This window comes from Crassostrea angulata, chromosome 1, assembly GCF_025612915.1.
Source record: "Crassostrea angulata isolate pt1a10 chromosome 1, ASM2561291v2, whole genome shotgun sequence".
NCBI classification, from domain to species: Eukaryota; Metazoa; Mollusca; class Bivalvia; order Ostreida; family Ostreidae; genus Magallana; species Magallana angulata.
This window is the reverse complement of record NC_069111.1, coordinates 33,588,721-33,611,123: the sequence shown is the minus strand read 5'-3', so window position 1 is coordinate 33,611,123 and position 22,403 is coordinate 33,588,721. Positions and strand designations below refer to the sequence as shown.

Below are 22,403 nucleotides of genomic sequence, written 5' to 3'. Positions count from 1 at the left end.
TATATACATGGCATTTTGCAATGTACTTGATTTAGCGGAAGCCACATTCTGCCAAAAGCGCTAAGTAGAATACACAGCCAAATGTACTACGTACGTTTACAGTAATTGAGACATTGGAATGTCTTAAATTCGCCCACTGACGACGAGGGCAAAAGGGGTGAAAATAAAACAGGGGTGAATATTTCCCTATATTTAGTAACCATTTATGACTAAATTTTGGTCTGATGATGAGCAATACTTTTTGTCATACAGGAGACAATGACGTACCAACAAAGATGGATCAGGGACAACATCAAAATGAGAGTCTGTACGAAGTTTGTGGAGAAGCCAACCAACGTCAATAGGTAAACAAGCTTTTTCTAAAGACATTCTCTTTGAGATTGAAGAAACTGGGAAGTTATATTTTAGGGGATTTTATTTTGATTACAACAAAGCGTCCATATAAGCTATAAAAGCAGACTAAATGATTCTATTACAGCTATTGGGTCACAGATATCGATAGGATGCCACTTTATAGATATTTGTCTTTAAGATCCATTCATTTCGTGCAAATAATCTATTTTTGATACTTAACAAAGCCTAAAATAGATTCAATTCTCAAAATGTATTAAAGTCTCGATGATGCGCGTTACTCCAAAACAAGGGAAGGCTATGACGTAGTTTGCGTAAATGCGTAACATATTTTGTTAATTCTAGAAAGTGTACTTTTAAATAACCTTATCATTTAATACATCTGCGGTTGAACTTCATTACACCATTCAGTGCACCCCTCCCCCGCAAGTTAGTTGACAGCCAGTTGTATACTGCTGGTACATTTAATGATTTTATTCTGTTAATCTTATCTGTTTGATCAGTCTCGTTTTTCTGTTACTGAAATTTGTAATCAATAGAAATTTAAATAAATTGCTTTAGTTCATTATCTCACAAACGTGGAAACTTTTGTACAGATTTTGACCATACAGTTAATGAAATATTGCATGAGGATCAACTATACTCACTTCACAGAAGCTAATGTGTATTGGAAAATATAGATTTTCATTTCTATATGTATTGACGTAGAGTAATGTTTGATGACAGTGTGTGATATATATAGTATTGTGTGTGAATGTATAATTTGAATATAGACTATTGTCAGGGTAAAGTTTTATGAGATATGAGAATGATAGTATTAACATAGATATATAAATACAGTTGTAAGGCTACAATAGAAAAGATTATATCTTAATCAAATAATGATTTATCAAACATCTTTATTTGACACACATGCTCTCACGTTTGACTCTTTTGACAGCTGTCACTCTTTATCTCAATATATTCACAGTGATACATGTAGTAATGTCACAATCAAAATATTTTTTGCACAAATTCATTTATTTAATGTGTAATTTTTTTTATTATTAGAAAATTGGTTGGTGGATGATAAAAATTTGTTACCATTAAGTATGCTAGTCTCTCTCTCTCTCTCTCTCTCTTAAAATAGATACTATTAGATACTATTGGTGATCATTTCCGTAACAGTACTCCAATAATTTGTTGATTTTTATTAGTGTTTTATTATTTCTCCTTGATTGTGAATGTTTATGACTCTGGTAGCTGGCATGATATTCCTGTGTTTTGATTATTAGTGACTTGTTGCCTCCTGTACGAGTCCCAGGCAAAGGTTTACCAGGGTAAGACCTACACCGACTGACTTCATTTCTTATAATCAACTCTACACCTTGTTATCCATTTACAATTGTGATCTAGAGTCTATAGTTACAACTTCCATTGCTGGCAGATTTAAGCTTATGCATGAAATGCAATTAAAATGGATGCTAATTAAGATAATACAATGAAGCTATAGATTAGATCAATATTGGCTTTTGAGAAGTAGACATACAGCCTCATTTAAGAAATGAGTAAAAGTTGGAGCTGGTTGCAATGATGTTTATTGACTCAATTAAATCTGAACTTATAATGCACTGACATGTTATCTCAATGGTATTGGCATAAATGAATGCATCTGACATTAAGAAATGAACACACATGGCAGGCTAATTATATCCTTATTCCAAATTATCAGACTCTGGTTTAAATTTGTGATTAATAATTTAAAAGTTAATATTTGAGTAAAGTACGTTTGAAATAGCAGGTATTAATCTTTATGAATAAAATACATTATATAAGCTTCAATTCATTTTTTTCTCATTTTCAAATGATTATTTACAGAATTTATTAGTTTGAAAATGTTACGAAGAGAATAAGTTAACTCATTTGCAATTGGTTCTTTGAATTTCAAACTTTCAATTCTTAGCTCACCTGGGGCAAAGACTCAAGTGGACTTTACTGATAAAGATTTGTCCATTAATGTCGATAACCATAATTATTGTTTTTGTTATTGACATTGCCTGCTTAAACTTTTCATATTTTATCTTCTTAAGAACACCATGGCCAAATTCAACCAAACTTTTCTTAAAGCACCCTTGGAATGAGGTCTTTCAGAATTTTTAAAAAATATATGGCCACTGGGTCTGCTCTAAAGGGTAGATAATAAGGAAAGATAGAAAATAGGTTGGGGTGTCATAAAAATCTTCCTCTCAAGAACCATAAATTGAAAATAGTTTCTCTGAAGAAAATTGAGGTTGTAACTGCAATTGTGAAAATAATATAACAGCTAAGTAATACATGTATGAATACATTTCAGATTTATTTATAAAATAACCCCAGGATCCTATATTTGGTCAGGGAGGAGCCAAAATATGAGGGGTTGGTGGTCCAATTTTACTTAAACTTTTTATAAGATGAGAATGTATGCGTCAGGCAATGGTTTTAAAATTGCACATTTATTGAAGTAAGCTAGAGTAGAAATGTTTTACATTTTTCAAACATGGCATTTATCAAAGATATATTAATAGTTGATAAAGAACAATTTCTGAACACAGGGGCAAAATTTTTATATACAGTCAAACTTTGTTATCTCCAAATAGATGGGACTGTTTAAAAACTTGGAGATATCCGAGTATTTAAGATAATGAGGGTAAAATAGTTGAAAAATAAGTGGTTAGGACTTACAAATCACTTCAACATATCCATTGTATTCGAGGTATCAGTGCTCAAGTTCAACTGCATATGGGAGAAAAATAATAAACTGCATTGACTGCCTGTATTCAGAAAGTGGCAAATATTGGGTTTAAATTTTTATTCAAAAGTGTTGAGTTAGTTTTCTTCTCAGTAAATAGTTTATGAAATCTTTATGCAAGGAAGATTATAATTTTCATATGTTAATTAACTTAAGTCAAGATACACATGTACTGCAGTCAATGAAGATTTAGAAATGTTATCACTATATGTCCTCTTAACTTGATGTAATGTTTAATCTGGCAAAATTTAACATTAATTTAACACTATTTAGTAGAATTCGACAGGTTTTAATGTATAATTGAGTTTCATTGTACAAGTACTGTAAAGCAACATTTATTCGTGGCGACTTTATTTCGCGATTTACTTCCAATAAACTGGTTCTCAACGACTAATTTTTGCGATCAAGCTTTATCCAGACCAGTATTGTAATAACAAACCTTATGATAAAGACTGGTTCGTGGTGAGAAATATTCACGACGACGAGGCTCTCGCGAATCTCGAAAAAATTTCTAGCGCGTGAATAAAAGTTGGTTTACAGTATTCGTATTGTACTTTCATTCTGATAATCAGTACTCAGGTGACTGTATGGCCCCTTGGCCTCTTGTTTGATATACAAACAAATATTATACACATTTATATCTATGTGTTTGTCTATACATTTTCCATGCCATGGTACCATTTTCCTCTAATTCTTGGGCATTTAAATTATGGATTACCTATATGGTTCACTGTAACAGTCTCAAAGGATTTTACTTATTGTTTATTTTGATTTTATAGCTTCATTTTACTAATGTGTTCCAAAGGCCATAGAGAGAATTGCAAATAAGGCTTCTTTCTACAAGGCACATTTTTTTTTCATCCTCTATATTGATCTTATGATGAATCAGTTGCTCAGTTTGATGCAAAAAATGAGATATGTCCTGAATTAATTGGCTTCCAATTAAGCTTGGTATATAAAAACTTGTTTGATAATAAAACCTTGGCCTTATATTGATAAGAATCATAAAATAAAGTGAGCATTAATTAACAGTATTAGGCATAAAAATTGATCAATCATTGAAAAAAAATGTCTCTAGTTTCTCAGCCTATCCTCTTATTCAGCAATCTAGCCTAAACATTTTCAAGCTCTTGAATGGCAATCTAATATATTGTTGAGAAATAAGTACATGTACTAAACTTTAGTCATGTGTTTTGCCCTGGGGGTAGGCAACATTTATCTCCCATTCCAAGCCCTGTTAACATGAAAACAAACATGAAAATTTGATCTACTTTGATTATGCTGGTTGTGGTGGGGGGCATCAAAAATGTTGACCGTATGATACGTACAAATGATAAATATTTTTTTTTAAATATTAAAATATAAAAGAACTAATATTTTGATTCCAAGAAATATACATTGTATTTGTATTAAGTATATTTTTATGTTCATATGAATGGTTCACCATGGATTTGTGTATATTAAACAATTAACATTCAGAAATTACGACTTTATCCTACATTGGCATTAACTAAAACATCAACTGAATTCGCTCAAATACTGTTGATTATCAATGAAATATAACCATCCAAGTTATAGTTCTAATTATATTAAAATTGAAGCTAAAACTACTGCACACTGTTTTTCTAGACCATGCAATAACTGTGCCATTTGTTATACATGTATTTTGATTTATCATAGAACTGAAAAAAAATCCCACTGCCTTTATCAGTTGTTCAATTTGATTCTTATTATCTGGGAATGGAAAAAACCCACATTTACTCTTATGGATTGCTAGTTTCGTGTCCAATGAGTAAAATATATAAATAGATGATAATCAACATTATATTTGCATTGATAAATATGCATTTTTATTATTTTCATTATTGTGGTTAAAAAAATTAGCAAGTGAAATACTTGTACAAGAAGAATGGGTAATTATTAAGAATTTTTAGAAGTTTGAACAAAATCAACAAGAACCATTTATTTAGAGAATGATAGAAAAAAAATTAATTTATTCCCCTTGTATTTTTCTATCAAAGTTTGCAATTTAATGGAATGGATAATTAATCAGAGTTTTTAAAAAACACTTGCATTCATTATTAAGTGCCTATTGCTGTAAACATGCATACTTAATTTAGCAGTAATCATACTTTGGTGCCTGTTGCACTTGCTGCACTTCTTGGCTAATTAAAGCACATTCCCCTAACATACGATTTAAACCCTTATGCTTGTTGCTGAGTGGGCTAATATATGATCATGACGTTAATTAGATGAAGAGGAAAATTGTGCTCAAATTTGAGTGCACTTATTTATGCACATTTACAGTATTATTGCTCTGTAGAATTTGCTTGTTGAGTTGTGATGACTTGTTTTCCATTCTGAACCAAGTTGCATACTGTATGTACATTAAATTTACAAAATCACTGCACCAAAGGATTTCCTTGTTAAGATTTGAATTTTGATTTTTCAATCTAGTAAAATAAATTAACAACTACAGTGTATTAACAATAACAGGATTTCCCTGGTAAGTTTAATTTGACGATTTGTCTGCCGATCTGGTCACCAATAACAAATCTTTTCTGTTTTGCAGTATCCAGTCGGAGGCAGAACCCATCTGTAGGTGTGGCTACCCCAGGTCCACCCATGGCCAGTCCTTGTCCTCCGGCACCTCTGGGATGGAGGACTGGAAAGTGGACACCCATACAAAGGCCACCAGAACTAATGCATTTGGTACTGTGGAGTTCTTGGGGTTTGGAGAGAATGAAAGAAATGTAAGTTCCCTTTAAATATGAAAAATGACAAAATTTCATTTAATTACCTGTAACTTGAAAGAATTTTTGTTGTTTTAAGACATTTGTAAATTATAGGGATAATTTATATATCTGAAATGTTGGAAGTAATTGAAAGTTTCTGAAAATGTTATTTCTCAATTCAACATTGTTCAAAATTTGTTGACACTTGATTGTCCTCTTGTCTGTTATGTGGGGTAATTCAATGCATAAATCATGCCTGGAAACCTTTGATCAAGTTTTGTCATAATTAATTAAACATAATCTTTAAAACCCTCAGACTGCAAAATAGTGAAAGTTTAATTATTATATCATTAATTGGATTTTGCATGCAAAAAAAAGTGATAATTCAGTTAAAGAAAAATGAATTATCTGGCTTTCAATGATGATGCGTTATTTTTGTTGAAAGTATGTTCGTGTGGATGTGGATACAAAGATGAAGGATATGATGGAACTGATGATGGATGTATGGGGGCTAGAGAAACCCAACCTACTCATCTCTGTGACGGGGGGTGCCAAAAACTTCACCATGAAACAGAAACTCAAGGAGGAGTTCAGGCGTGGCCTTATGAAAGTAGCCCGCAGTACAGGTCAGTTGAAGATGATAGCGTAAGCACAATAAGATTAAATGAGCCAATTATGAGTCAGTGTTGTGTTTAAACTGTATGCCTCACTGCATGATTTGCAATATGAAAATACCAAATAAAACTGTATTTACAGCTTAGTTATATATAATTAATGTTCTGTTTGCTTTTATGTGTGTCCTGTGTGGATCGAGTTAGCAATGTTCAAATGTTGCAAAATTGATTTTTGCATTCGGCTAAGTTTACATGATGAAAGCTAGATATATTAATTTTCTTCTTCTTTGCATTCTGCTATTGTGTTTGTTAAATCTTAAATAAGAATTTGAAGAAATAGAAGAATCATGGGGGAAAAAATCTATATGGAGAAAGAAAATTCCTATAGATTTCATAAGGAAGATTAGACATGTACTTGACAAACATATCTCAATGTAATATCTCTGACCAAATCCATGTCATAACATTAAATAAGGTGCTTACATTATATTCAGGCATGTATGTGCAGTAATCTGACAAGTTATACTTAATTAAGGTTTGATGAGCTGAATATTGAATGACTGCACATATATTCTTACCACTGATTAAGAAATGACATGTGCTCTTTCATTGCATGTTGAATTTAAATCCCCAGACATTTTTAGCTCACCTGAACCGAAGGTTCAAGTGAGCTTTTCTGATCACCCCTTGTCCGTCGTCCGTCCGTCCAAAAACCACTGGGCCAAATTTAACAAAATTTGGTACAAAGCATCCTTATGGAAAGGGGATTATAAATTGTCAAAATAAAGGGCACAGCCCTTTTCAAAAGGGAGATAATTGCGAAACAGTGAGTATAGGGTGCATGTCTTTAAAAATCTTCTTCTCAAGAACCACTGCACCAGAAATGCCAATTTTTACACAAAAGCTTGTATATATAGTGAAGATTCTAAATTGTAATAATCGTGACCTTGGACCAAAACTGGGGCCCCAGGCGGGGTTCAAAGTTAAACATAGAAATGCATAGGAAAATGTTAAAAAATCTTCTTCTCAAGAACCACTGCACCAGAAATGCCAATATTTACACAAAAGCTTGTATATATAGTGAAAATTCTAAATTGTAAAAATCGTGACCCCCGAACAAAAGTGGGGCCCCAGGAGGGGTTTAGATTTTAACATAATTATATAGGAAAATGTTTTAATGTTCTTCTTCTTAAGAACTATAATGCAACTGTTTGGGATATTACTATGCATACATGTACATCCTTAAATAATGTAGATTAGAATTTGTAAAAATCGTAACCCCCGGACAATTGATGGGCACCAAGAGGGGTTCAAAATTTAAACATTTTAAAAAACATAAAGGAAAAGGTTAAAAATTTTCTTCTCAAGAACTACAATGTTATAGTTTGTGGAATTTCTATGCATGCATCCTTCGCTTATGTAGATTCCTAATTGGTAAAATCGTGACCCCCAGACCAATACTGGGGCCCCAAGAGGGGGTCAGTGTTTATTATAGAAATATAAAGGTAACATGTTAAAAAATCTTCCTCTCGAGAACTACAATGCCTCAATTTGTGATATTACTATCATGCATACAACCTTAATAATGAAGGTTCGACAGTTTTAAAATAGTGACCCCTGGACGAATACTGGGGACCCAAGATGGGTTTAAAGTTAAATGTAGAAGTACCGGTATATATGGAAAATGTTTAAAAATCTTCTTTTCGAGAACTAATGCATCAATTTGTCAGATAACTACGTAAGCATCTCAAATAGTGTAGATTTGAAATTATAAAAGCCGTGACCTCAATCTAATACTGGGGCCCCAAGAGGTGTTCAAAGTTTAGCATAGAAGTATTGAGGGAAAATGTAGAAAAATCTTTTTCTAGGGAACTATAATGCTCCAGCTTGTGAGATTACTATGCAAGCATCCTTAAATAATGTAGATTCCAAATAATTAAAACTTTAGCACTGGACTAATACTGTGGCCCCAAGAGGGGTTCAAAGTTTAACATAGAAAAAGATATATTGAAAATGTTTTTAAAAAGTTTTTCTCGAGAACTATAATGCTACAGTTTGTGAGATTACTATGCAAGGATCCTTAAATTGTGTAAACTCTAATGTAGTGGAACCAAGAGTTATCTTTGTTGATGTTCTTTACAGTCTGAGAGTTATTCCTCTTGAAGTGGAACTCTTCTACGTTCAGTTTTTCAGGCTGTGTACGTGCGGTCCCACCACAGTGCTACACATTTTCATTCCTATGTTACTATTTATGTTGTTTAAGCCAACCATAAACCTTGGACCAATACTGGGTCCCCAGAAAGGGGTTCTATGTTTAAAATAGAAAAAGCATATGCTACGAAATGTAATGTTACAAGGAACTGCTGTTCAGGTGAGCGATGTGGCCCATGGGCCTCTTGTTATATATATAATGCTTCAAAGAATATATAATGCTTCAAAGAACAAAATGTATGTTGAATTTTCTGAAATAAATGTTTAAAGAAATGGCTGCTTGTAATTCTTGGATTTTCTATATTAATTTGAATTCACATTTATTAATTTAATAATGAAAATCAAATTCAAATCAGTGTGAAGTCATAATGCTGTGTGTCTGAATATCTTATTTAAAAAGTGGTTGGAACTTGATATATCCCTGTGTCTAAAAACTTGCACAAAAATCTAAAGAAAAATGGACCTTCAGAAACATACCCTACAGTAAATCATGCTCTAAAACTTGTTGGTTTCAGAATTTCTCATATTTTTCATACTTGAATGTTTCTTTGTTGAATTTTTTATTTGCATGCCCTTTAAAAATAGTGTTGTTTGTAAGGGTTGATTTTGGTTTTTTTTTATCTTGTTTGTTCTCTAAAAAAAAAGAGTATTTAGTATTAGTATTAGTATTAGAACAATACTGGGTGTAAATGATTGTCTTGACGTTGTACCTTTAGGAGCCTGGATTATTACCGGCGGGACCAATGCTGGAGTGATGAAGCATGTGGGTGAGGCGGTCAGGGACTACGGACTGGTGTCTGCCTCCACTAATCCAATCATCGTCATCGGGGTCGCCACATGGGGCTGTATACAAAACAAAGAGGATCTTACAGATTCTGAGGTATAGTACCAGCAAAGTTATTTTTTACAGTCCTATCCCATCATATCAGGTATCAATCCTATTGTAACATGCATGTTTATTGTTCTATCGTGTGTTAACCTTATCATATAGTGCGTTAGTGCAATTAGGTTTATCGTTCAGTTTTAACAGTTTTTCCATTCATCCAATCCTGTTAATTGTTTTGTGCTTTTTTATAGGCCAGTAAATTTATTTCAAAGTTACAAGTCATCTGTGCACCATTTAAGATATTTTTTCAAACAAGAAATGTAAAATTCTATCCAGCATTCTATCATGATATTAATTTCTAAATTCTTAAGATCAAAACTAAACAATATTACATGTAAGTCATATCTGTAAGCAGTGGAAATAAGTTCATGGGAACGAAGTAACATATTTACCTGTATACTGAAGATATTAAATCGCATGCGGATTCTCACTTTCTCAAGGCCACATAATCCCAATTTATCAGAAAACTTAATTAAGTGTTATTTATATCACTTTAAAATGTCTCATTCATGAATGATTGGTATATAAATTGATAACTTTTATTTCGTCAGTGTCGGGGAAAGTGGCCAGCTTCTTACAGACTTGGAAAGAAACAAAGACCAAAGGAAAGCTTTTTGGACCCAAACCACACTCACTTTGTACTGGTGGACAATGGGACACAGCACCAGTTTGGAGTGGAGATCCCATTCCGAGCTTGGATGGAAAATTCTATTGCTAACATGAAAACCAACACTGGGAAAAGTGAGTGAACTATGAAAGATAAATAAAATGTTATAAAATATATCTTTTTATGAAACATTGGTTGAATTGTTTGTTTGTGTAACATTAATTAATAAAAATCAATTTTTTTTTTATTTCACAAAACATTTCAGAATTCATATAGTAAGAACGTAAACAATTGATTTATCCCAAGTGATTTCCGTATTTTTCGGGGCATATGTCGATGTGGGGCATAGGCCGAATTGCTAATTTTTAGACAAAATTCAAGAAAAATCCTTAGACTAGCCTAATTGGGGGAAAACCGATTTTCAATCGATGATTACTATAGTGAAAGTATGACCGCTGATTAAGAAAGTCACCGTATTAAGTATATACTTTCAGAATATCAATGTAGAAAGTCAAAAGAGTAATTAAAGTTATTAAATTTGCTTAACATATATATTTCAAGCAATTTTTAAAAATTAATCTGTGTTTTGTGGCTGTTTGGTCTCTTCCGTATTCGTAGGTGTATCGTTGTGTATCGTAATTTTACATAGCTTATTGCTAAATCTCATTTAATCAAGTTATACTTTGAAAGCTACTTGTAAATACAGGGTATGGCGTCCATTAGCTCAACATGTGGTTTCATATTCAAATAGAGTTATCCCCCGTAATCGCTATGAATGAGAAAACGAAATACCGAACATTTGTGTTCTTTCCATTAATTAATTAAATAGTGACTTGTCGTTATGCAGAGAAGTAATGTTAAAAACACAGTTAATGCAATGAAGTAAAACGGTGTTCACTAGACTACGTGCCCCCAGGCTGTGTTTTAGTCACGGGTTTCACACCTTTGTCTATACACACGACACCAGAATACCGTTATTTCATCCAACAGAAAATTAATTGTAAAAACACGTAGCATTTGATTTATTCTACACCCAAGACCAGTGATTCCTGCGAACGCAGACATGAAGAATTCACCAAAATTCCGTCATATTACATTCTACTCGGTTTCGTTTTCTTTTTTACTACGCAATAATAGTTTCCAGCTGGGTTCATACACGAACGTGGGAAAAAATTCTTTTGATTGGGATTGTAAAGAAATACCTTGTACAGTACTGTACATTTTATTACTCACGATGACATTACAAAAATTATCAACTGGACAACTATCGAACAATAGTTCAAACAGATGAAAAAACCCAACCCTCATCATAAACTGCTACAACAGTGCAACGGATAAAAACAGTGGATTTTATATTTTACTGTTAAATTTTCTTAACTTTGAGTCTAAGAATAGCCCATCCCGGGGGATAGGCCGGGGCTCGCTCATCGGAGGAAAAAATACCTGCCTATGCCCCGAAAAATACGGTAATCAAAATGTGTTTGGATGTCCAGTAAAAAGAAATTTCTTATTGTAATTTTTGAAAATGTCATATAAATGACAAAGAATGCTTCTTTATGTAATGGATTTGTCTTTTATCTGTAGACGCCTCGGTGTATGTCCCTGTGGTGCTCTTAGTTTTGGAGGGGGGACCAGGAACGCTGGAGACAGCCCACCAAGCTGTGGCCAATAACACTCCCATAGTCATAGTGCAGGTAAATTGTCTAATAACAACCATAGTGCAGGTAAAATATCAAATAAAACTCCCATAGTCATAGTGCAGGTAAAATATCAAATAAAACTTACATAGTACTAGTTAAGTAAAATATCAAATAAAACTCCCATTATGATAGTCATAGTGCAGTAAAATATCAAATAAAACTCCCATAGTCATAGTGCAGGTAAAATATTAAATAAAACTCCAATAGTCATAGTGCAGGTAAGATATCAAACAAAACTCCCATAGTCATAGTGCAGGTAAAATATCAAATAAAACTCCCATAGTCATAGTGCAGTAAAATATCAAACAAAACTCCCATAGTCATAGTGGGGGTAAAATATCAAATAAAACTCCCATAGTCATAGTGCAGGTAAAGTGGCCATTATCACACATATACAGTTGTAGTACAGTTGCAAAGTGTCCTATAACACACCTATAGTCATAGTGCAGTTAAAGTTCTCAATAACAATCCCAATGTCACTGTGCACAATATTGCTCCCTTAAGTTATAAATTAAAATGTGCAAATAATGTTCCTGCAAAGGATTGACAGTTAATTCTAAAGTTTCAAATCTACAGTTGGCAAGATGATGTTTATTGAATGCATGTAGTTCATTGGTGCTAGACTTAATGACTGTGCATTTCTATAACCTTTCCTTTTAGGGATCTGGAAGAGCAGCAGACATATTGGCATATGCATATCAAAATTCCATAGGAGAAGAAATAGGTGCAACAGATCAAGAGGGAAAAACTAAAAAGATGTTAGTAAATTGGAATTCTAAGATATGCATGCAGTTATCATTACTTTCTTATGAACATGTGAAATTAAGTCCCATGCTATTTCTGTTAAACAACTATTTTTACTACCATTTTCCTGTATGACCATGTTTGTATACTTCTGACAATTAGCATTTATTTTTATTCTGTATACTTCGTAAATTAATGTTCTTCTTGAACCATAAAGTTAATAAACTAAACTTGAACTTGTTGAGCTAAGCAATTAGTCTAATTAATACTAGAAATAACTGACAGGTTTGAAAATCACAATTTTCAACAGTAAGAAAGATGGGCAGGTTGGAATTGAAAAAAATCAGAATGTTGGCCAAGTGTAAATCAACCTCTTCAATGTTCTTTTTGACAGAACACAGACAATATTTGATGCCTCAGTGGAAGCAGAAATTCGAAATCAGGTGGAAGAGAATTTTGGAAAGAAGAATCTTGTGAGACATTGTGAGATGGTGAAAGAGACCTTGAAAAACCGTGACCTTGTGACAGTGTTTGAATTCAGTATTGGAGGTAGGGGGTCATCCAAGGATATAGACAGGGCCATCCTGCAGGCATTACTAAGAGGTGAGTCATCATGAGAATCATAAGTTGTCAAAAATACATTTGTGAACTACAAATGTAGCTCCAATGCCATAAAATTTGAGACAAGCTCACTCTTGGTGAGTGACTCTTTTGATTTTGGTCCCACTTTTCACATTGATCATGTTGATTCCTCTGCTTAAAGTTAAACTGAGATCAAAAGTAAGTCTTTCTAAGATTTATGGCCTTGTGGTCAATGTGAGATCAGAGGTAGAAGCCTCCAAAGGTCAAGGGAAGACAATGAAAGTATTGTATGCATTCTATAGTCTTTATTTGTGTCTGTTGAACATATTTCAAGAAAATTTTAAGCTCTATTTATTTGAGTTTGGAAGTGAATTTTGAAAAAAAAGAAAAGAAGATAATGAAATATTGTGTTAAAACATATAAATTATCACATTGCACAGATGTGCTGTATTCTATCATTGACATATTTTTATGTGTTATTGAGAGTGCTGCATGGTTAAACTTTGTCTTTGGTTTTGCAGTCTCTTTAATTGTTTCAGCATTTTTTGATATGCATGTATTTAAAACAAGCACTCTCCTTTTATCTCGCAGCTAACAAGGATCAAATTTTTGACCAGTTAAAGTTGGCTTTAGCATGGAACAGAATAGACATTGCCAAAAGTGAGATCTTTACAGACGATCGCTTCATTCAGGTAAAGAGTTGATCAAGTTTTTATCAATAATGTCTGACTTACAAAATGTTTGAGCTTGTTGAGCTCATTTGAAGCATGAAATAACATAACCTGTAACAATTAACAGTTGAATTTATTATTAGATGTTCTCATTATGCTACTTAAACACAAAATTCATCCCTGCTGAGATCACATGAGAATGCCCTTGAGTAGATGTGAACATTTTAACCCTCTTACATTAATCTCATAAAATATCAAACTTATAGCTACTGTAAAAGTGGTTATTTAGGGGTGTGGAAATTTACATTAGTTATACAGTAAGCTTAAACCGTGTAAAATACCCCCACGGGTATGGTAAAAAATTCAAAACTTTAGAGTAATGAATCACGTGTCCGCGTATTAAACACCCATGCATATTGTTTGACCATAGAAAATTCATAATTGTGTAAATAACTACTTTTACAGCATACATCAGTCATACATATGATATTATGTTTTATAATCTCTCATATCTTCCAATTTTCCATGGAATGTTTGTGTGGTCTTTCCTATGTTTTTGTTTAAATAAATAAATAAGATACTAAGCTACTAACCAGAATTATCTGAATATTCATAAATCTTTAACTATGCAAATTTTCCTTAGTTTCATGGACTTTGATTCTTTTACATAGACAGCATAAGTATGATGACAAAAACAATTTTAAATCTGTCCCTACTGCTAACTAAGAATGAATGAACATTTAGTTTTTGCCAATATTGAAAAGTTGCTCCTACATGACCCTTACTGGAACAGTTGTAAATCAATGTTTGAGAAGTGGAAGACTCAAAGTTGAACCTTTGATGTTTCTCTTATCTATATATAGGTTTGTTAAGCTATTACAGTAGAACTATGTTTTCAGTATAAGGAGGGTGTTAATCGGCACAGAAACAAAGATGTGGTATGATTTAGATTTAAGAAGTGTGAAAACTAATGCTTAGATTTCCTAGAACAATGCTAGAACTGTGTAGATTCATTCAGAATTATGTTAAAGTACTTGCTATTACATTTAATAGTACATGTAATTATAAACGATAAGTTCTACTCAGCAATTATCAATAATGCATCAGATATACATGTTTTGAGTGATTGATGCAATTGATTGATACAATTCAATTCATTTCAATTCTTTATTCACTCAAGGCCAGTTCACTGGTATTTGAGGTTCAAAATCAGTATATACAAATGTACACGAACACAGTCAAGGATCACATGTACAGTAGGAGTAATAATGACAAAAAAGGTTAAAGTCACAATACAATAGGTTGTTAATGTTGGTTACATTATTGTTCCGTGGACTATAATCTAAGTACATGTAGTAAAACTTAAATTCCAAATGTATAAATGTAATTCATGATTAGTAAAAGAATGCAACATTGTTATATTACAAGCATATTGTTGCTAGATGAAAAAATTAAGTGATTTTGCTGATGAATCAACTTGTAATACTTATTCAAAGTGTTGAACTGCTTTGCTCTTTCTTGTCACTCATTTTTTCCTTCCTACTACCTTTGATTTTTTTTTTTAAATTATCAATTATGGTCTGTACTTTCCTATATTATTAGACATTAGTTTGAAAAATAATTTTATTCAGACATTAAAGTCCAAATATCCTGGACTTTTGAAAATAAAATAACAGAGCTGGAGCCTTTAGTTATAAATTTCTTTCAATTCTAAGTCTTACAGATATCTACCAGAGCATATTATAAGGCTGTTCATCTGTTAAACAAATTTGGCAATTTAATTGGCTGAAATTTAAAAAAATGGTATATTTCTTTGACTTCCTAATGATAATGCTTTTTCGATCCCCTGCCCCTGGTGTGCCAGTGTAGTAGAACACATGTTCCCATTTATAATCTTGCATATGCTGTCTGATGGCAAACAGAAACTGCAGATATTTTGGTTGGATGTTGGAACTCAGTTCGATCATGCTGCAAAAATGCTTTAAATTTAATTTGCTTTTGCATCTTATCCACATGAACCTATCTTCGAAATCAAATTCAACTTTCAAATTGTTTTGTTGTTGATGTTATTTTCATTCTATATAGCTGAGAGTACAGCCATCAAAGAATTATAATGCAACCTTTGCTCTTAATCAAACTTCACATGCATTACTATACATACATAAAAGCAAATCTTTACATAAATTCATCACAATTTATTATTTTATGGTACGTGTCAAACAATTTACAGCTACTAAAATCTTTCTAGTTTTTTTTTGCATATCAAAGCATATACATTGTATATGTTTGTATTTATATTCATTTCTTAAACCTTTGAAAAGTAACAGTGCAGCATTTTAATATATCTATAATATTTTTAATTCATGAAATGTTTAAAAGTCAATCTAATTTGGTATACATATTTATTTGAACGGTAAAAAAAAGTTGGATGATCGACTGCCATATCGCATTGTTTGTTTTTTACAGTTTTTCATTGAATTCAGTGATTCTTATAGTTAAAACAATTCTTATGCTTCAAATTGTAATATCTGATATGACAATGTTGTTTAAATTTTTATATTACTTTATGTTAAGTTAAATTATGAATATTAAGAAATTATATAGCCAAAGCCATGTTTGACATTACGTTTTGATTTTACTGTACCATAAACAGATTATATCGAAAGAGGTTAGTTTGCTGAAACACCTTCTACATACCAATACACTATATATACATACAAATATGAGTGTTTTACATTATAAAATATTCCATATCTTACTGGATATTTTTTTTGCTGATTTTAATCTTCTAATACACTCTTAGGATTTTTTTTTTTCAATGGTTTGGAAAATATGAAATATCATTTAATGGAGCCTTAATTAGCATGCATGGATTTTATAGTTATAATTTACATTTCATCTACATGAGGCCATATTATTAATAAACTAACATATGAAGTGTTAATAAAAACAAATTTGCATCTTTTACAATGTATTTGGAGATTATTGCACATGTTATATATGATATGGAAATTAATTTTTTTTTCATATTCATTGTACTCTTTGAAAGACTAAAAAAAACTTTGTAAATTTTAATTTATTTTAACAATGTAACATTTTCCATAGCATCAATATGGGCCTCATATCCCCCTCCAAATAGAGAAATGTTATGTACATTGTCATGTAATAACTTGATCTTGCAAGAAGATAAGACTTCCTAGTAGAAGATGTATTATTGTTATTGGCATGTTAAAATTAAAGTTTGAATGTGCTGTCCCACAAAAACCAGATGGTCAAATTTAAGGACGAAAAAGTTCATGAAGGTAGGGGGAATACAACAAAGTAAAAAGCAACTGAATGATGATATATTAAATCTTTAAAATGATACTAATTAAAACACAGCTAGAGTACAAGTAGTTTGGAGCATGGTGAGTGCAAAAAGGTTAATGTTATTAAATGCAAACGGAGCAAAATTAAATGTTACAAATGTAGAACAAGAGAAATAAAATTGCATAATTTATTACAGTATAATAATTCAATCAAGTCAACCATGCATTCATCTTTTTAAATTTTGTGAAATTTTAACATCGTTTGATTGGATATCTTTCAGCCAAGTATGCTGTTTGAGATAATGCAGTCTGCCCTGATTTTGAATCGAGTCACGTTTGTGGAACTGTTGATGGATAATGGGGTTAACCTCAAAGATTTCCTCACCAAGAAAAGGCTACTGAAGCTCTACAACCATGTGAGTCGACCATTTAAAGATGATGGAACAAATGCGTTTCACTGTTTATTTGTATATGTTCCATCACATTAGTTACAGTTGAACTTCGTTATCTCAAACACCGATATCTCGAAAACAATGGATAAGTCAAATTGATTTTTTAGTCCCAACTACCTATACTTTTAAGTGATTTACCCTTGATATCTTGAATAATTGGATATCTCAAAGTTTTTAACCAGTCCCATAGTTTCGAGATAACGAGGTTTGACTGTATTTGAAGAATTGGTTGAGACAAGATTGTGCTCTATTTCTTCACCTACCCATGATTGTAACATGTTGTTCACATGAGTTTTATTTGTCATATTGGTAGAATTTTGTAATTGGCTCATCTGGTCAGACAATTTTGGAACTGTTCAAAATAAAACTATTTCATGGTCCTTTTTTTTTTAAAGAAGAAAAAACCCAATAAAGTGACATATTTGTAAAACAATATCATGATTAAAATTGCACTTAAGCATATGGTGGTCATGTTGAAATAAAAAGAAAAAAAGAAAAGAAAAGATTCTTTATTAAAGAAACTGTAGATAACTCATAATAAATCTTTTAGACATTGACATGCTTTGTACTTAATCAGTAAAATTCCTAAATGATGTAGAAATAGTTTGAATAATATCTGACCAGGTAAGCCAATTAAAAAAATTCTACCAATGAGAGACAACACAACAATATATTACACGCATGAATCCTGTCGAATATTGTGAAATTTTAATATCTGTTGATTGCATTGGTATCTCTCAGCCGAGTTAGCTTTGTTTGAGATAATGCAGTCTGCTTAAGCAGATTTTGAATCGGGGTCACGGTTATATACATATTATAAATTTCTTTAATTTCAGAGAGACTTATATGACTCATCAAGTAATATGATGCAAGAGGTTAGATTTATGTGAACTATATGCTGTCACAACATTTACTATTGTTTGCTTGGGTACTAATACATCCTTTTTTTGCATCACCTAGTCAAATTAGAAAAAAACAAAACATGTTTTCATTCACAAAAAACCCCCTAAATACTGTACCTCGATCTGCAGTTTTTTTTAATGTGATCTGGTTAAAACTGGTTTTTATAAACCAGTTGTGTGATGCCAGTTAAATGGGACATGTAAAAACGGAAATCTCAGATTTTGACCCAAGATTCAAGACTTAGCTGCTAGTAGCCTGTACTAGCCTCTTTCATCTTGAATGCATATCTCACAGATACAACGTAATGACGAAACAGTTTTTCAAATGGCTCCTCCATCTTTGCAAAAAACTTTTTTGGGAATTAATTAAAGTTTGTTTGCAGTAACAAATTTTACATTCTTCTACATTAAACTTTTCATAAACAAAGAAATGAGAAAGATTTAAGCATTTTTTGGTTTGTAGCTGTATATCCTCACATGTAACTGATTGTTGAGTGATATATATATATCTAAAATTGTGTGTGGAAGTTTAAAATTAACACACAACAGATATATAAACAAGGAAATTTAATGCATTTGTATTTTGAAAGAGTTAAAAAAGCTGGTGAAAGACATGCCATTGGGGTATTTTTTAAGTTAAGTTTGTGTGAGAGTATGAAGCAAAACCTTTAAAAAATTCCCTGGTCCTGAGCAGATGTTGCTCGATCCACATGCTTATATTGCTGTGGTAAAAAAAGGAAGAATTATACATCAACAGTGTTAGACTATAATGTTTTACTTGAAAAATCTGTACAGTTTTATGAATTATTTTGGCATTGATGCTACAGGGATTTGATGGTTGAGTACAAAATCACTAATAATCATTTTGTGATTTGGTGTTGATGCAGACTATAGTAAATGCAATCACAACCTTTATTACGATAATTGTTGGGTATGGAAAGATGTAATTTTTGTTTTTAGGTATAAGGGATCATTCTTTGAGTATTAATGATGTGATAATTTTGGTTAGGGTGTGATTCAAATCCAATAAAGCCCAAAGGGCACGCTTTAAAATGGATTTGAACTACTCATCTAGCTTCTTTATTAAGGTGTGTTAATGTGCTTTTTGTTATGATGGCATTTCTTTTAACTGAATTTCTTATGTTCAAATTTTAGATGATTCATATAAAAAATTTTTTACTGATACCTATAGTAGTATTTTAAATTAGATAATCTTTTGAAATTCTTTAACATATAGGAATGAAATCTTTCAGTTTGATCATGGCTGTTATCAGTATGATTATGTTGACTTAAATCTGTAACCAATTGACCAATTCATGATATGGAATGCTATTTATCACAACCTTACTACTTTTCTTTATTTCAGATAAACAAGAATACCCAGCTCTATCAGCTCCTGGACAAAATTCGCCGAAAAAATGGAAATGTAAGTGAAACTCGTGAATTCATATGAATAACAATTATATTATATTTTATTTTATAATAAGACTTACACATATTTAAATGTGCAGATAAGGTTTGTTTTTTAAATAAAGCTACTCTTACCAATATTTCTCAAATGAACGCAGAAGATTGATCAAAACTTCTTGATATATTGAAATATTACACATATAGCACACAAATATGAAGTGAAGTTTTTTTTTCCAATTTTGGAATGACTCCATAAGATAGGATTAATCTTACTCATGAGGCTATATGATAGAGAGGTTTTTAATCATAATAGCACAATACCCAAAATCTGCTGATTTCTTTATTCAGGAAAAGTATATTTCCTTGGTGGATGTTGGTTGCCTGATCCAGGATCTGATTGGGGATTTCTACACACCCTGGTACCTGCTTGACCCCAAGGTCAGGGATCTAGATGTGGAATACCTACTGGACGGGGTGTCGGCCAAGTGTATGGGGATGCCAGGAATCAAGAAGGGAATACTGTCCATGGCAACAGGACAAAAACAAGGTACTCAATGTGTGGAGAGAGAGAGAGAGAGAGAGAGAGAGATTTTTTGAAAGACAACTGAAAATAAATGATGGTAATTAATCATGATTATCTAATGAATTCAAGTACAAAATTTATTCATGTATCATATTCAAATTAATTTTTAATATACTAGATGAGTATTTTCTACATTTTTAGCCATTATTTTTTTCTTTAGAAATACTGTGGAATCATTTAAATTTTGGGGGCCAATTTTTGTTATTGCATTTTTTTTGCTTATTAGTGGGAATAGAATTTTTGGATGCATTGGTTTTCAGTATTAAGTAAGAAAACTAAATCTTGCAAAAATTTTGTGACTTTATATTAAATATATTATTCATTACTTAAACTTTAATATTTGGTTTAAGTTTTTTATTATCTAAGCACATTCAGTTTGAGTTGAAGTTAGTTTTACAGGCGAACTGCCTTAAATAGTACTTAGAAATGCAAACTAGAAGCTTTAATTGAGTTGCATGAAAATTGCTTGACAAACAAATTAAAAAAAGCTTCAAAAGTTAATTTTTCTGTTTTTTAATTTTTTTTAGAGACAGTGGAAAATGAACTTTTGACATCAGATGAATATCAAGTCCCAGATTTTGACAACCCTTTCCAGGAACTATTTCTTTGGGCAGTTTTACTCAACCGACAGGAAATGGCCAAAATTTTATGGAAAGGAGGAAAGGTACCATCCATTTGCATCAATTTGAAATTTCTATCATTAATGGCAAATTTTTATTAAAATTTGAATTTAGAATAAAGAATGATAATTTTCCTTATCTCATTGTAAATATTGTAAATCGATCACGACTGTCACATTTCTGATCTACCCTTCCAAATGGTACATGTAGCTATAAGTGTATAGTTTTTCCTTTATTGTGCAAGTTAGCAGTTGACAGAAAACTGCCTCCTGGTTGTAAATGTTATAGATTTTTTGTGTGCCTCATATCTTGTTGGATACCTGATTGGGAGAATATTAGTTTCATTCAGTATTCAAGTTGCATTTGTAATGTTGTTTTACAAATATTGAAATCCTGTTTCTGATTCATCAATTATTACATTTTCATCATAGGATGCTACAGCAGCAGCTCTCGTGGCCAGTGGGATGTTGAACTCACTCTCTAGACAGACAGACGACACTGAGTTAGCCAAAAAACTCAAAGAAAATTCACAGTACATTCAATGCTTATTTTATTATTGCTTTAAATTCATCAAATTCACATTTAATTGAATTGCATGTTTTGCCGTGATATTTTGCCAATCGCATGCTAGCATTTATTTAAAAAAAAATATTTATTAATTTGTCAAATGTGCGTATGCTTCTAGAGAATTCTCCAATCTTGCCATAGCTGTGTTGAATGAGTGTTATGATGTGGAGGAGAAGAAGGCTCAGAACCTTCTAATCCGTGAGTTGGAGCATTGGGGGGCTGCCACTTGTGTACTTCTAGCCGTTGAATCTAACAACAAGAAATTCATCTCCCAAACAGCCTGTCAGACACTGCTGAATAATGTTTGGATGGGTCACCTGTCCCTGGACAATCAGCTGCTGCAGGTAGGTACCAGTAAAATTGCTACATTTTCAATAAATGCTTAAATGTCAAGGTTTTCAACCAGTTGGTTTACCTCAGGTAAGTTTAGGTGGGGGTAAAGCCTAATTTATCAAAATGTGAAGCACCTAAGGAAAAATGCTCACTTTTGTATACCAGCCTAAATACATGCAGTGTTAAAATGCTCTCACCATAATTTCCTCATGATCTAGAAAATTATGTTTTCATAAGTGCACTTTAGGAAAAACAAATCGGCAATCTTTAAAAAAAAAATGCGGACAGGATTGACTAAGTATTTATTGTGATGTATAATACGAAACATGAGCATCGTATTGTACTCAAACACTTATGCAA

At 32.0% G+C, this 22,403-nt stretch overlaps 1 protein-coding gene across 8 annotated transcripts in view; it reads left to right on the top strand.

The window, feature by feature from the left end:
- LOC128172140 (transient receptor potential cation channel subfamily M member-like 2) overlaps positions 1-22,403 on the top strand; it is a 58,100-nt gene that overhangs the window by 5,664 nt on the left and 30,033 nt on the right. For 3 of the 8 annotated variants that reach the window (XM_052837958.1, XM_052837907.1, XM_052837916.1), the window contains exons 3-20: positions 253-344; positions 1,626-1,670; positions 5,691-5,871; positions 6,299-6,479; positions 9,395-9,558; positions 10,116-10,305; positions 11,756-11,865; positions 12,532-12,629; positions 13,010-13,218; positions 13,789-13,889; positions 14,768-14,806; positions 17,458-17,592; positions 18,465-18,503; positions 19,897-19,956; positions 20,289-20,487; positions 21,051-21,187; positions 21,575-21,675; positions 21,829-22,054. In XM_052837958.1, coding sequence (XP_052693918.1) covers positions 253-344; positions 1,626-1,670; positions 5,691-5,871; positions 6,299-6,479; positions 9,395-9,558; positions 10,116-10,305; positions 11,756-11,865; positions 12,532-12,629; positions 13,010-13,218; positions 13,789-13,889; positions 14,768-14,806; positions 17,458-17,592; positions 18,465-18,503; positions 19,897-19,956; positions 20,289-20,487; positions 21,051-21,187; positions 21,575-21,675; positions 21,829-22,054 — 2,307 coding nt within the window. The remainder of the gene's footprint in view (positions 1-252; positions 345-1,625; positions 1,671-5,690; positions 5,872-6,298; positions 6,480-9,394; positions 9,559-10,115; positions 10,306-11,755; positions 11,866-12,531; positions 12,630-13,009; positions 13,219-13,788; positions 13,890-14,767; positions 14,807-17,457; positions 17,593-18,464; positions 18,504-19,896; positions 19,957-20,288; positions 20,488-21,050; positions 21,188-21,574; positions 21,676-21,828; positions 22,055-22,403) is intronic. The other 5 variants (XM_052837964.1, XM_052837924.1, XM_052837941.1 and 2 more) reach the window with 4 other exon arrangements.